Source organism: Vipera ursinii (assembly GCF_947247035.1).
Source record: "Vipera ursinii genome assembly, chromosome: 7".
NCBI classification, from domain to species: domain Eukaryota; kingdom Metazoa; phylum Chordata; class Lepidosauria; order Squamata; family Viperidae; genus Vipera; species Vipera ursinii.
In genome coordinates, this window is record NC_139521.1 from 16,753,427 (window position 1) to 16,767,230 (window position 13,804).

Sequence of the window (13,804 nt, forward strand, 5' to 3'; positions counted from 1 at the left end):
TGCAGAGTCTGTTCTTCCATTTTCAGATCTACAGAATGTTGATCCATTGGTTGAGACAGGAACCGATCAACCAACTTAAAATGAGATATTATATTTTATATCCTGCTGTATGTTTTGCATGAAAATCTGTGCATGATTTTTACCATAATTTTACTGCTACTGGATCTAAATCATGTCTTAAAAGTTCCTCAAATAATTTCTGCAACTAAAATTACACGTATAATTCTCCCCCCACATATATGAATGTTGCACATAACTGGCTATCTCCCAAGCAAATGAGCACAAAACAAATCAGACATCATTAACATTATATTTATTTATATTCCAGCTCCATACAAACTGGATAGAAGCATAAACATAGTACATTTCTACCATTTTCAACAAAAATATATAACCAATATGTACAATTATTGTATTAAAAATACAAAAGGGATACAGACTCCACCAATGTCTTTCTAAAAGACATACAGGTACAAGTAGTATCAAAAGTATGAGGAAATCACCAGTAAGTCATACATTCTGCACTTGACATCACAGAGTGAACTGAGATTAGCAGTCCTATGGTCTACAATTACTTAATTCCTATATAACATTTGTGCAACTTGTGAGACAGCTAGGTTTGTTCTGTTTTGCTATATGCACATGAGGTCCATAGCCTATATAATGAAACTGGCAAATGCATATTACATGTAAAATTACAAATGCATAATTGACAAGGTGATATATAAGCAAATAGAGAAGAGCTATGATTATAGGAGAAAGCGATTAAATAAAGCACTGACATTGTTCAATACAGTGAAAAACCACTGTAAATTGATCTTTATAAGTTGATACTATTTACTTTTATCTACTGATCAATATGATCAGCTGAATTTAATGGAAAAAAAAATCCAAGAACAGCAGTTCCTCACATTTGAGTACTACTCAGATTGGCAGCCTTCACTTTTCTGGAGTCTGTGCAAAACCAAAATAACAACAGAAAATAGAAAGGGGATGTATTTTCATTTCCAACACTAAAGGGTTCATAGCAGCTGTAAGCAGGTGATTGATACCCACTGGCCTCCTCTATATATGCAATGTTCTGTAAAAGACAATTATGAATAATTGTTCACTGCAAAAGCTTGCTGAGTGACACCTACTTTCTTCAAAAGGTTAACTATTTTCTAATGCCAAGCCAATAACAACACAGTTTGAGATTGGCACTGGTTGCAGTGTGTGCTGAATTGTCTTAATACATTACCCTGATTATTTGCATGACAAAAGCCCATTACTTAGTACAAGGAGGAGGATGGAAAAATCATGTAAGTATTTTAAGCAAAAGAAGATATTGCCATTTAACAACTGAAGACAAATATTTTTACTTACCATCCTGTATTCCTTAAGGCACAGGAAAAGGACACACTATCTTCACAGATTATTTGCAAGAGTCAATAGAACCACATCATTAGATACAAAGCAACAAAACCAGAAATTCTGAAATTAATCAACTGTGCTTTGAGTGGGACACTAAAAACCAAGCTTGAAAGGCTGAATCTTTCCTATAAACTAAGCCATTTTTAGTTAACCACATCATCGCTTTTTTTTAAAAAAAGAAAAAAAGTAGTCCAGGCTAGCAAACTTTCTTAAATAATACAAAATAATACTGTAGTTAATGCAGGTGTAACCTTTCATCCCTCTCCAAATACAATATATAGAGAGAGTAGCAACAAAGGCATTGTAAACAAGAAACAAGCACTGTGTACTTGAAGGATTTCAATACATTTCTTTCTTAATAAAGGCCAAATGTATTTGTCCACTAGTTGATCTCTTCATCACAATCAAGCGAAGTGCTAGGATCGGGATTAAGATAGGAAAAAGAATTTAAAATGCTTCCAGGCGTGGGAGAGTGCAGTCAGAGTTATGAGTTGACTTTGGAATTTGGAATGATACTGTGTGATGTGGTAGACGGCAACAGTGATAGCTGAGAGGATGCCGCACTGCGCATTTCAAGCAACACAGTTTGAAAAGTGCCAGGGCAATTTCTTCACAGTATTTCACATGCAAAGGGAGAAGGGTGGGGGGAAGTAGGGGAGAAGAAGCCCATGCTGCTTTAAGGCAGGGAAGGAGGCACAGGTCCACCATCCTTTAATTAATGTTCCAAGGCTCCTATATTAGGGATGTCATCTTGTGCTCTCCTTAAAGTTGGCTTACTTGTAATCCTGAAAGCTCCAATTCTTAGACAGCAGAGACTTGCTCATCTTCTGCAAATACAACACGACAGAAGGGAAATAAAGATAAAGATACTTAAAACTTAATACCTCATATAGATATATAGATATATAGATATTGCCTTCTTCCTAGTGCTAAAACAGAGTGACTGGCCAAAACTCTCCCTGTTGGCCTTAGGACCAGAACTCATGGTCTCTAGCCCAGAGCTTTTAACTGCTACATGAAACTGGCATATATTTGATATCCTTGAATTTGGTTCCATTTATTTATAATCCTGAATTATATATTACAACTGAAGTACACCTTTATAACTGGCCTGAGGGACTTTGCTGGAATTTGATCATACTCAGCTAGCATTGTGGAGCAACATCAAGGCCACAGTTTCTTCAGCTTTGCTTTAAATGTCTCGGTATACAAAACAATGTATTTAAAAATGTTTTCAACATTCTGTTCAGAGAAGCTCTTTTTCAACAACAACAAAAGTTATACACCACATTTAAACAATTATGAGCATGTGGTATGAGCTTTCAGCCTTTCACAAAGGCTTGGGAGAAACCTAGCATATTTTTCAAACAGTTAATGTCCTATGATCTTTTCCTTCATAAACATATTCAGGCAACAAACTGAGTAATTTTAATGTCAGAGCCTGAGTCATTTTTTTTTAGATTTGCACCATCCCTTCTAATGCCCTTTGTGAAATTATCCTTTTATGATTTTCAAAATGTGATAAGATGTTTACCATCCTCCTCTGTGGAAAACCCTTGAGATTGATAATGAGCAAGATGTGGGTCTGACTCGTTTGGTTTATGCCACTGAGGTTTGTTAACAGGTCTGACAGAGGAATGACCCTGTGATTGCTGCTGTGAAGGTGAAGCTGAAGTCCCAGGGGCTTCATTAGATCGTGCCACCATCCTAGACCTCTGAAGTGCTATGTTGTAATCTGGAGGTTTTCGGACTGGATGAGAAATTCCTTCTCCAAAGTCAATAGGTATTCCTACATAACCCGGAGGGGTTGGTGGTGGTTCACGATAGCGACCCTCTTTTCGAGCTGCAGTAAAATAATACACTATTAGCAATAATTTACAAATATTTGTGTAATTCATAATACATACTGATATTGACTCTGTATTAGGTTATGTGCAATGTCTTGCAAACCATCATATGCATCATAACGATGAGGCATTAAAAAAGCCACTAAAAGTCAGTCTTTTATGGATTTGCACCATCTCCTCTAATGCCCTAACCTTTTTATAATTTTCAAAATGTGAAATGTTTACATGAGGTTGACTACATAAGCCAGTGAAAAGGCAGTTATGTTTTCAATTTTATCGATTCTAATGGACTTAAAACTTTTCTATCAAACAAGTATCATACAAAACTGTTTAATTTGACTTAATTTTGCAGGTGTAGACATTATTTTAATGTGTACGTCTTATTTATAAGGCACAAATCGAAACACTTTAACAAAGCTACAGAAAAGACAGGATAGCAACTGACCAGAAGTGAAGATTTAAAACCATTTTAAAAAGCACTCATGAAGGGAATTCACAAAGGAATGGTGACCTTTGGGAAAGATGTGTTATGACTTTAGTACTATAAAAATATAGCTACAACAAAACTCTATGCAATAGAGCCTTGGTGGAGCAGTGGGCTAATGCCTCCTTAAGTAACACCAGCTGCCTGCAATTAGTGCTGGTTCGAGTCCCACCAGGCTCAAGGTTGACTCAGCCTTCCATCCTTCCGAGGTAGGTAAAATGAGGACCCAGATTGTTGGGGGCAATAAGCTGACTTTGTAATAATGCCGCTTGGAGGGGGCGGCAAAAGCCCTAATAAGCAGGCATATACATAGAATGAAGGCTATTGCTAAGCACATTGATTTGTGCTTCTTAGATTGTAAGCTGCCCTGAGTCTTCGGAGAAGGGTGGGATATAAATGGGATTTAAAAAACAACAACGGTATAATAATACTAAATAATAATACTAAAACAATTTGCAAAGTAAATAGTTTTAAATGTTTATATAGTTTCCCCATTATAACAAGATTCATGTTTTGCCTAAATTTTTCAGTATAGTTTAATAAAATCAAGTTAATAATATTAAAACAAATGAACTGTATAATTTGAAGCACTCTTCCAATAAAATCATTGTTTTTATTTTTCAATTCTCTAAACATCTGAAGTGGGTTTTTTCCAAAAACAATTTCTTCAAAATGCACAAAGTAAATGTGATAAATATTTGAATTGGCATAGAATGCAAATTGAATTGGTATCTGGATAAGCAAAAAGACAACGTAAGTCCTTTTGTGAGGAGGGGTAAATCAATCAATTCAGACAAAGTTAGCAAAGAAGGCAATGCAATTATCAGACCTCATTGTAGGTTGTGCTTTGGCACATTCCAAATTCCCCACTCAATTTTTTTTAACATTAAAAAAATGTTTCTCTGTGTGTGTGTGGGGGGGGAGCTTCCATATTGCAAAGTACTTCTAGCATAATTTCTGTTTCTAAGACCCATAACCTTTCTTAGACAATAAACTGATGGGCCAGTGCTTCATTTGCAAGTCAGCTCAATTGTTAGAAAAGGGACAAAATTTACAAGGAAACATTGTGGTGCTTAGTAACTCGCTATTTTGTTAAAAGTAAAGTGTCATCTCCCCCCTCCCCCCGTCAGTCATTTTATGAGTACATCAACATGGTTTCCAAATTCCAAATATTCCAGTCAGCCAAAAGCTAATCTGGTTTAATTATATGCCCACACAGTCAAGTGAAATTGTCAGTCTACTCAGAGTAAGAGTAAGGCTTCCTGTTCTCAAATAAATTTGATTTAAATGGGTCACTACGACAACTTTGGGTGCTGTGTAATTACTAAACCATTATGATGGTAAGGTATATGATCAGTAATTTGCTTTGAGTCCTTCATGACAGCATTCTACATTCATTTACAGACGTTTTGGACTCCCATTGCTGTAATGCTGAACCAGAATTGCTTTTACAGTTGGGGGAAACTGAGGGTGAAAGTGAGCTTAGGTAGAAGCTATAGAGCAGGGGTCTTCAAACTTGGCCCTTTTATGACTTGTGGACTTCAACTCCCAGAATTCCTCAGCCAGCCACGCTGGCTGAGGAATTCTGGGAGCTGAAGTCCACAAGTCATAAAAGGGCCAAGTTTGAAGACCCCTGCTATAGAGCATAGGCTGGCTGGGGAAGCAGCAACTGTGCATAGGAAATTCATCTTTTCCATAACTCTTAATGTTTACACAAATAGTCTTTACAAGTGCGTATAGCTTTGTGCAAATGATCTTAAAGATTTGGCTTTAATAACATTATGATGATGATGATGATGATGATGATAATGACAAAAGCAGTATCTTACTTTTCACAGTAGAAATGGTTTCATGGAAAAAAAAGAAAATATGAGATAAAGGTTAACCTCTTTTTACATTTTTTAAAAGGCTAAAGAAAAATATCTACAAAAAATAATAATAAATATGTAGGATAGTTTGTGGGAAACAAAATTAAACTTACCAATAAGACCCTTTGTATTACTTGTTGGCATAGTTATATGAGCTGGCATAGGAACCGACTTTGAATCCTCTGTTGTTATGGATGTTATGCTACTGGATTCAGCTTCAATTGACACATCTTTCCCACCCCTCCGTTTTATGGTACCTGTATCACCTTCAGAGTCCTCTCCCCAGTATCCTGTGGAGGATGCCCAGCTTGCTCTGGACTGTGCTTGATCAAGGCCCTCCCTACCTTGACTCTGCTTGCCATACTTTGTGCCATGATCGGAGAACATCAGTGGGTCCATGTGACTGCCTGAGGCCCACAATCCTGCCCCATCGCCTGAATTATCAAAATGAACATGTCCAAAAGGCAGAGTTTCCCAACTTCGCTGATGTTGAATTGTCTGTATGTTGTCATGGGAACCACTTGAGCAAGAAGTCCAACTGCCTCGTCCACTATCTGCTGCATCAAGTGACGCTCGATCACCCTGATCCTGTGATAGTTCCTCCGTACTGGGAGAAGAAAGCATGGTTGCTGCACCATAGAACCCTCTGTTTTCTGACAGTGCTGCACAGGAGCTAAAAATGCACAGCAATGAAATAATTAGTCACTATAATGTAACATGATGATGTAACCAGTGGTGGGATTCAGCTGGTTCCCATCACTTCAGCAGAACCGGTAGCTAATTTTTTGTTGCCCAGGCCCAGAATGGACTTCCGGAAGCAGCATCCACACAGAAAACCAGTTCTTCATATGTTTGAATCCCACTACTGGATGTAACCAATAGTAGAAAACAAATTTTATACTTTTAATTCTCCTGAATACATTAAAAAGTTATTCCTCCCATACTTATATTCTGTAATTATACAAAGCACTTTAATCATTACAGATACAGGTAGCCTTCTTACTACTATTCATTTAGCGACCATTCAGAGTTATAAGTACTGAAAAAGTTAACTTTTATGATAGTTTTTCACCCTTACAATCACTGCAGCATTCCCATGGACATATGATCAAAATTTGGACACTTGGCAACTGGGATGTATTTATGACAGTTACACTGTCCTAGGGTTTTGTGATTACTATTTGTAACTTTGCCGGATGGTTTCCAACAAGCAAAGTCAATGGGGGAAGCCAGATTTGCTTAATGACTGCATGATTCACTTAACAATTGAACTGATTTGCTTAACCACCTTGGCAAAAATGGGTCATAAAATGGGGCTAAATTCACTGAAAATTGCCTTGATTAGCAAGGGAAACATTGGGCTCAATTGTGGTCAAAAGTTGAAGACTATCTGTGATGTAATGTCCAAATATGTGCAGCTAAATCTATCACAATCAGTGCTATTTCAAATAAGACAAGGTTGGGTTTTCAACATGTATTTTTCTACTTTTTTTTTTCCTTTCAGAGAATAACAATAAAAATGAAATAAACAAGAATATATTCAAATCTAGCAACAGAACAGATCATAGAAACATATGTAGTATGGTGATAGACAGATAGATGCATTGGTACACACACACACACACACACACACACTTTTTAGTTTTTATGACCCCAGGATGAGACATTGCCCAAATGACCTTGCTGTATTTATGTGCTGATCTGTTTTGAAAAATCTTTTAGATATTGAATCTAAATGTCCAGCAGAGAGGAGGACTCAAGGGTGGAATTAGTCTGGACTTGGTAAGTAAACACAAGAGAGCAAGGTCTGACAAACCCCCATACCTATGAGTCTTATCTAATCTTTTCTAGGCAAAAACTGATTCCTATGAACAATAAAGTAACAAGTTTGTACTCCACATGTATGGGTCTGGTTGTTCATACCTGACAATTGATCTGTATTACAGATCTTATAGATTTAATCTTATAGCTCCTACAGGTTTAGTCTTATATTTTTTATAGTTTCTAAGTCATCAAGAGGCAAAATTGTTGAAGTTTATAGCAACATATGTATTCAAAACATGATTCAAAGAGCAGAGTAAATAAATAAACATCACATAAAGGTAAAAAGGTAAAGGTTCCCCCGAACATGCGTGCTAGTCGTTTCCGAATCTAGGGGCCGGTGCTCATCTCCATTTCAAAGCCGAAGAGCCAGCGCTTGTCCGAGGACATCTCCGTGGTCATGTGGCTGGCATGACTAGATGCCAAAGGCGCACGGAACGCTGTTACCTTCCCACCGTAGTGGTCCCTATTTTTCTACTTGCATTTTTACGTGCTTTCGAACTGCTAGGTTGGCAGAAGCTGGGACGAGTAACAGGCGCTCACTCTGTTACACAGCACTCAGGATTCAACCCGCCAAACTGCCAACCTTCTGATCGACAAGCTCAGCATCCTAACCCACTGAGCCACCGCGTCCCTTAAAAACATCACATAGAAGTCTTAAATAAATATAAAACATGAACATCATACCCTAAACTGTACTGATCTGGTTCAACCGTCGCTCTTCTTTCTATTCTGCCCACTCCAAGATTAGTCTCGACAATACTGACTGAGTGCCTCTGTCTTCTTTCATCTTGTAGAGACCCTGGCATGGAGTCAAACGAAGAATTGCTGACAATGCTAGATCGGGAAGAAATTTCACTGTGACCAGAGTCAGAAAAGTTATCCACTGTGCCACTAGGAGCCAGCATGTAACCTGCAGGAAGAATAGTTTAATTACTTAATAAAACTTTCCACAATTTATATAAAAACTACAAACAAACAGAACAAATTCAAATGTCTTATTCCAAAAACAAATAAAGTACAATGGAATATTGATAATATATTTCCAAGATGCTGAATTTGAAAAGGAGGAAATATAATATGCAATCTGTTCTTTTGAAAAATATATCTTTTTTATCAGTTTGAAACCCCACTTTGCACAATCTGTTCTTTATTTCAGTCCTGGTGAATTTTTAAGTCCTGATGAATATAGTCATATAACCTTTGGCAGGCATGATTCCTTCATAATGTATACTTGCTACTGTATACTTGCACTTTTCATTCAGTTCTGACACAATAAACATATCTGGCTATCCTTAAAAATGCAAAATTACAATTGCAGCAGTAATTCACTTTCCTTGAATTTACTGATACGTTTTTTTGAGAGAAATTATCTCCACATATAGAGATGCTATGCCTGAAAATGAAGGCAATCCTACAACTTATTAAATTTCCATACTTCTGCAATTACAAGATTCTTGGAAGCACACAAAAAGAAACATAACTCATCCACAGCATGCATGTAGGCATAAACAAACAAATAAATAAATGTCAATGGTACAGTAAGAAATGATAATTAAAAATAACTACCATTCAGCTGAAAGCAAGAAATAAAGAAAAAATATTTAAAAGATTCATTATTTCATAATGAAGCTTTAAAAAGTGCTTTGTAAATGCTTTGTATTGTTGCTTTCAGAAGCCCTCTGGTGTCTGGGATTATCAAATTTCCAAGAAAAGGCTTCTCTGCAACATATGGGTCACGACAGAGAAACCTATTTACCCAGTCTTAGCTACCCAGCCTCATATAAGTCAAGAAATCTGACTCTTCTGGAAAAAAACTCCAGAAATAAAGTTATAGAATTTGTGATTATGAAATGACTATAAAAAAGAGCCTTGGTGGAGCAGTGGGCTAATGCCTCCTTAAGTAACACCAGCTGCCTGCAATTAGTGCAGGTTCGCATCCCACCAGGCTCAAGGTTGACTCAGCCTTCCATCCTTCCGAGGTAGATAAAATGAGGACACAGATTGTTGGGGGCAATAAGCTGACTTTGTAATAATGCCGCTTGGGGGGGGGGCGCGAAAGCCCTAATAAGCAGGCATATACATAGAATGAAGGCTATTGCTAAGCACATTGGTTTGTGCTTAAATTGTAAGCAGCCCTGAGTCTTCGGAGAAGGGCGGGATATAAATGGGATTTAAAAAAAATGGCTGTGGCTGAGTTAATTAAACTCCTCTAAGTCTGTTCAGATGAATCAGCATTTTTTTTCTAAAATTTTTCGGTCAACTGAATGTAAAGGGAGTGCATAAAGCCGTTGGCAGTGGGGGTTTTTTAAAGACAAAGTAGTATTCAATATTGCCTATAAATTTATACATATTTTTGCATATATTTTAGTATAAATTTAAGAGCACAGAAAAAAATTATTCCCTTAAGGGATTTCATAGCATATAATTTATAATGAAAGCAAATGACTCTTCACTATAAAACATGGGTTACTGGATTTTTGGCAACATATTATATTTTTGGCAACTAATGTTATTGTTAACTGTTACTATAGGTAACTATGATTAGAGAAGAGAGCATGTAAGAATTTTAAAATCTTTGACAGCACTAATATACATTTTCTTGGAGAGCTCTGGGGTGAAGTGGGAGGAGACGATAATTGTGAAGAAGCATTTGAAATTGTATCTTCTGCTTGCTTCTTATGGCGGTCCAAACTTCCTTCTTCAGAGAGTGAAAGAATTTTCTTTAAAGCTTGCGGGGAGTTTATGCCTTACAGGGAAAAAGGAAAACAATCTTCAGATATACATATACAATTTCCTCAGTATGTCCATATTAAGGCACCTCATGGGCCTTTCAAATGTAACATTAATTACATTTTAACTCCCCATTTCTTCATATAGCTCATTACCCATTTACATTTATCTTTACCACCCCTGCCGTGAAATTACACAGAGGCAGAAAAATGATTCCCAAATCTCAAAGTGTATGACACTCTTGCTAATGTCAACTCATGTCAGTTCATAAATTATTATGTTTCAGAAGAAATGGCAGCTGCCAAAAAAGCCAACAAAGTTCTAAGCTGCATTAACAGAGAGATAGAATCAAGATCACGTGAAATGTTAATACCACTTTATAATGGCTTGGTAAGGCCACATTTGGAATACTGCATCCAGTTTTGGTCAGCACGATGTAAAAAAGATGTTGAGACTCTAGAAAGGGTACAGAGAAGAGCAACAAAGATGATCAGGGGACTGGAGGCTAAAACATATAAGGAACGGCTGCTGGAATTGGGTATGTCTAGTTTAACGAAGAGAAGGACTAGGGGTGATATGATAGCAGTGTTCCAATATCTCAGGGGTTGCCACAAAGAAGAGAGTGTCAAGCTATTCTCCAAAGCACTTGAGGGCAAGACAAGGAGCAATGGACAGAAACTAATCAAGAAGAGAAGCAACCTAGAACTAAGAAAAAATTTCCTGACAGTTAGAACAATTAATCAGTGGAACAACTTGCCTCCAGAAGTTGCAAATGCTCCAACAGTGGAGCAAATAATAACCAAATCACTCTCCAGGTAAAGAAAGGATAAGATGTCATCCACATATGCTCTGGATGGTTGCTCTTCATGAAGAGAAGAGACTGCAGGACTGCCTTTTTCCACGGGCTTGAGCACCAGAAGATGATGTAATTAATCATATTGCTCCCAACCACAGTGGAGGCTTAAAAGACATTAAGACCTTGTGTTCCAATTACTTTTGGAAATTGCTCATCAACTACTATTAGAGACCTTGGGAGTGGCAAGTTTAAAAATGCTGTGCGAGTCTGCTTTTAATCATGAACAAAAAAAAATTAGGTTTTAGTCACAAACTTAAAAAATATGAAAGACATACCAAAAAGCTAAATAAAAATTTGATCCTAGAAAATTATAAAAAGACTAAGGGTCCAGATAAAATTAGAATAGTGAAACATTTACAATAAAATTTTGGAATTAATTATAAAATATAAACAGCTTCTTGTGGGAATTAGTTCCTGTTTTGGCTGTTACAACATGCATAAAGAATATTATGATTTCAAAAACTGGGCCCTTGAGGAGATTAAAGATTTTAGGTAACCATAAAAGTGCTAAAAAAAACTTTTGAAGAATGGAATCAGAAAACAGTAGTCATAATATCAACAATGTTAGTAATGATGTCTACTTTTATGGACAGACTATGTCCAAAAGATGTTATTGAAGAAAAGTGAGATGCAGAACAAACTTTGTCTGACAAGATATAGTACTGAAAGTAGATTTAAAACTGAGAGTCCAAGAGACTAATTTGGGAAAATACATTTCATTGTTTAAAAAGGGAAATACAAATGACAAACCAAGAAAGTGACCTGGAAAGTATTTTCCTACTGGATTAAAGAAAAGAGACTTGTTAAAACTTTGAAGAACTTTATGTGATGGGACAAAGAAGAAATAAAGAAAAATAAAATGCTATAACAATATTTGAATGAAATAAAGATTAAGATGCTAGAATTAAATGGAAGGAATATAAAGCTGAATATAAGATATGTTGTTAATTCTGGTTACCCTTTATGGACTTTTTGCTTACATGAGGACTGAAAAGCTGCTGCTATTTATGGATATGAATCTCTTATAGATAAGAGATGACAGATGGAAAGAAGCAAAAATATTTGTAACTTTAAAAGTGAAAACTTACTAAATATGTTTGTACCTGTGATGAAGGTTTGAAATCACTTCTTTATATACTTTTCTTTTTCTTTACTATGGTCTTATTCTTATTTTTCTTCTCTTTTTTCCTCATTCTTTTTCCTCCTCTCTGTGCTCTTTTCTTTACGTTTAGCTTGTATTAGATTTTACTATTATTATCAAAAATCTTAATACAAATTACATATAAATATAATATAGATAATATAAATATTATTTGCAAAATTATTGAATTTCTTTGTGAAAATTTGTTTTCCCCCAAAACAAAATTCTTTGTAGGACTTACCAAACGGTGGGAGATCTTTCACTGGTACTTTCTTACGAGAAGGATAAAGTGATACAGCAGGAACCTGTAAAACCTGGTTTGCTTTGGGCTGCTGTTGCTGCTGAGTCTTCTGCTGCATCCCTGACCGATGTGTGACAGGAGATGTTTCAGGCTTTCCGGACCGTTTGTCCCCTGGAGTTTTGGGTACTTAAGCAAAAAACATAGCATGACATAGATTAAGATGATAACTGATTCTGTTAGAATCTTTCAATTTTGAATTGAGTTTAATGACAAATAGTTTAGAAAAATAAAATATAATCTGTCCTCAATTCTAAAATATTTCTGATTCAACTGAAAGGCAGCATCATTAAAAAAAATATGACATCATAATACAGAGTAATAAAACTATTTACATAGTTTAAGGCTTGAAAACATGAGATATTAGAAACAAAGGTATAAGGAAGTATAAGTCCAATCTGCATTGGTATATAGTAACCAGTTTGCTAATGCAAACAGCCTAATCATAAAGACTTTTTTTTACTTACGTTGCAAAAAAATATTTAAATTTTCATTTATTTATTAACCTCTCGTAAACTCATATACCCTAGTAAAGATTAGATTCAATTAAGAAATTAACAAAATTATAAACAAACAAATTATTTTAATCAATAAAACCCAAATGCCTGAACTTAATGCCAAAATAAAACTACTATTAGTATAAGTTGACTTAGGTGCAGTTCATATATACCCTAATAGCTATTAGGGTACAGAGGAACATGATTCAGGATACTGTACTTTTCATTTTAAACTTACTTCATCCCTGTCATTTGTGATAGTAAGAGAACAAAAAACAACACTTACATGTATTGCTGGCTGGTTCACACTGCAAAGACAGTGCCTGGAGACTTTCTTCATCCATTTCCAAGTCTAGATTAGAGAGATACTGTTTGACTTTTCGAGCCATCTGGGCATCTTCATATAGCTTTTTGGCATTAAGAAATGAGCTGCGACGCACCCGTTTTTTGTGTCCACCTGTTTGTGCAACATCAAGTACTGCTGTGTTTGTACTGCCTTGGCTAAGAGACCTAGGATAAAGGAAGACGATAAGTCCGAAACTGTGCTCCTTCCTAAATCCTTTAAAGAACTATAAACATGCAAAGATCTGCATGAAGTCAGTCTATGGTCAAAGCTCTCATGCCTCATTCAGGTAAGTCATACAACTAAAATAAAGGATAAAAATCAAGGATTTTAAAATCACATTTTAGTTATATAAGTCTGTGCATATTTTCATTAAAATACATCATAATACCTACTCTGCCCAAAATAAAAAATGAAATTCTATTCATTGGAAAAATGATCCATACTAACTCTTCACAATAGTTTATTTCAAAAACCGTACAAGTAAATAAAATGGACTCATG

At 36.0% G+C, this 13,804-nt stretch overlaps 1 protein-coding gene across 2 annotated transcripts in view; it reads right to left on the reverse strand.

Annotated features, from left to right (window-relative positions):
• Positions 1 to 296: 296 nt before the first annotated feature.
• Positions 297 to 13,804, reverse strand: part of RAPGEF2 (Rap guanine nucleotide exchange factor 2) — a 213,292-nt gene continuing 199,784 nt past the window's right edge. For both annotated transcript variants that reach the window (XM_083367876.1, XM_083367875.1), the window contains 7 exons: positions 13,245 to 13,468; positions 12,405 to 12,590; positions 10,030 to 10,182; positions 8,121 to 8,346; positions 5,726 to 6,285; positions 2,948 to 3,256; positions 297 to 2,240 (listed from right to left, as the gene is read on the reverse strand). In XM_083367876.1, coding sequence (XP_083224002.1) covers positions 2,215 to 2,240; positions 2,948 to 3,256; positions 5,726 to 6,285; positions 8,121 to 8,346; positions 10,030 to 10,182; positions 12,405 to 12,590; positions 13,245 to 13,468 — 1,684 coding nt within the window. In that variant the 3' untranslated portion in view covers positions 297 to 2,214. The remainder of the gene's footprint in view (positions 2,241 to 2,947; positions 3,257 to 5,725; positions 6,286 to 8,120; positions 8,347 to 10,029; positions 10,183 to 12,404; positions 12,591 to 13,244; positions 13,469 to 13,804) is intronic.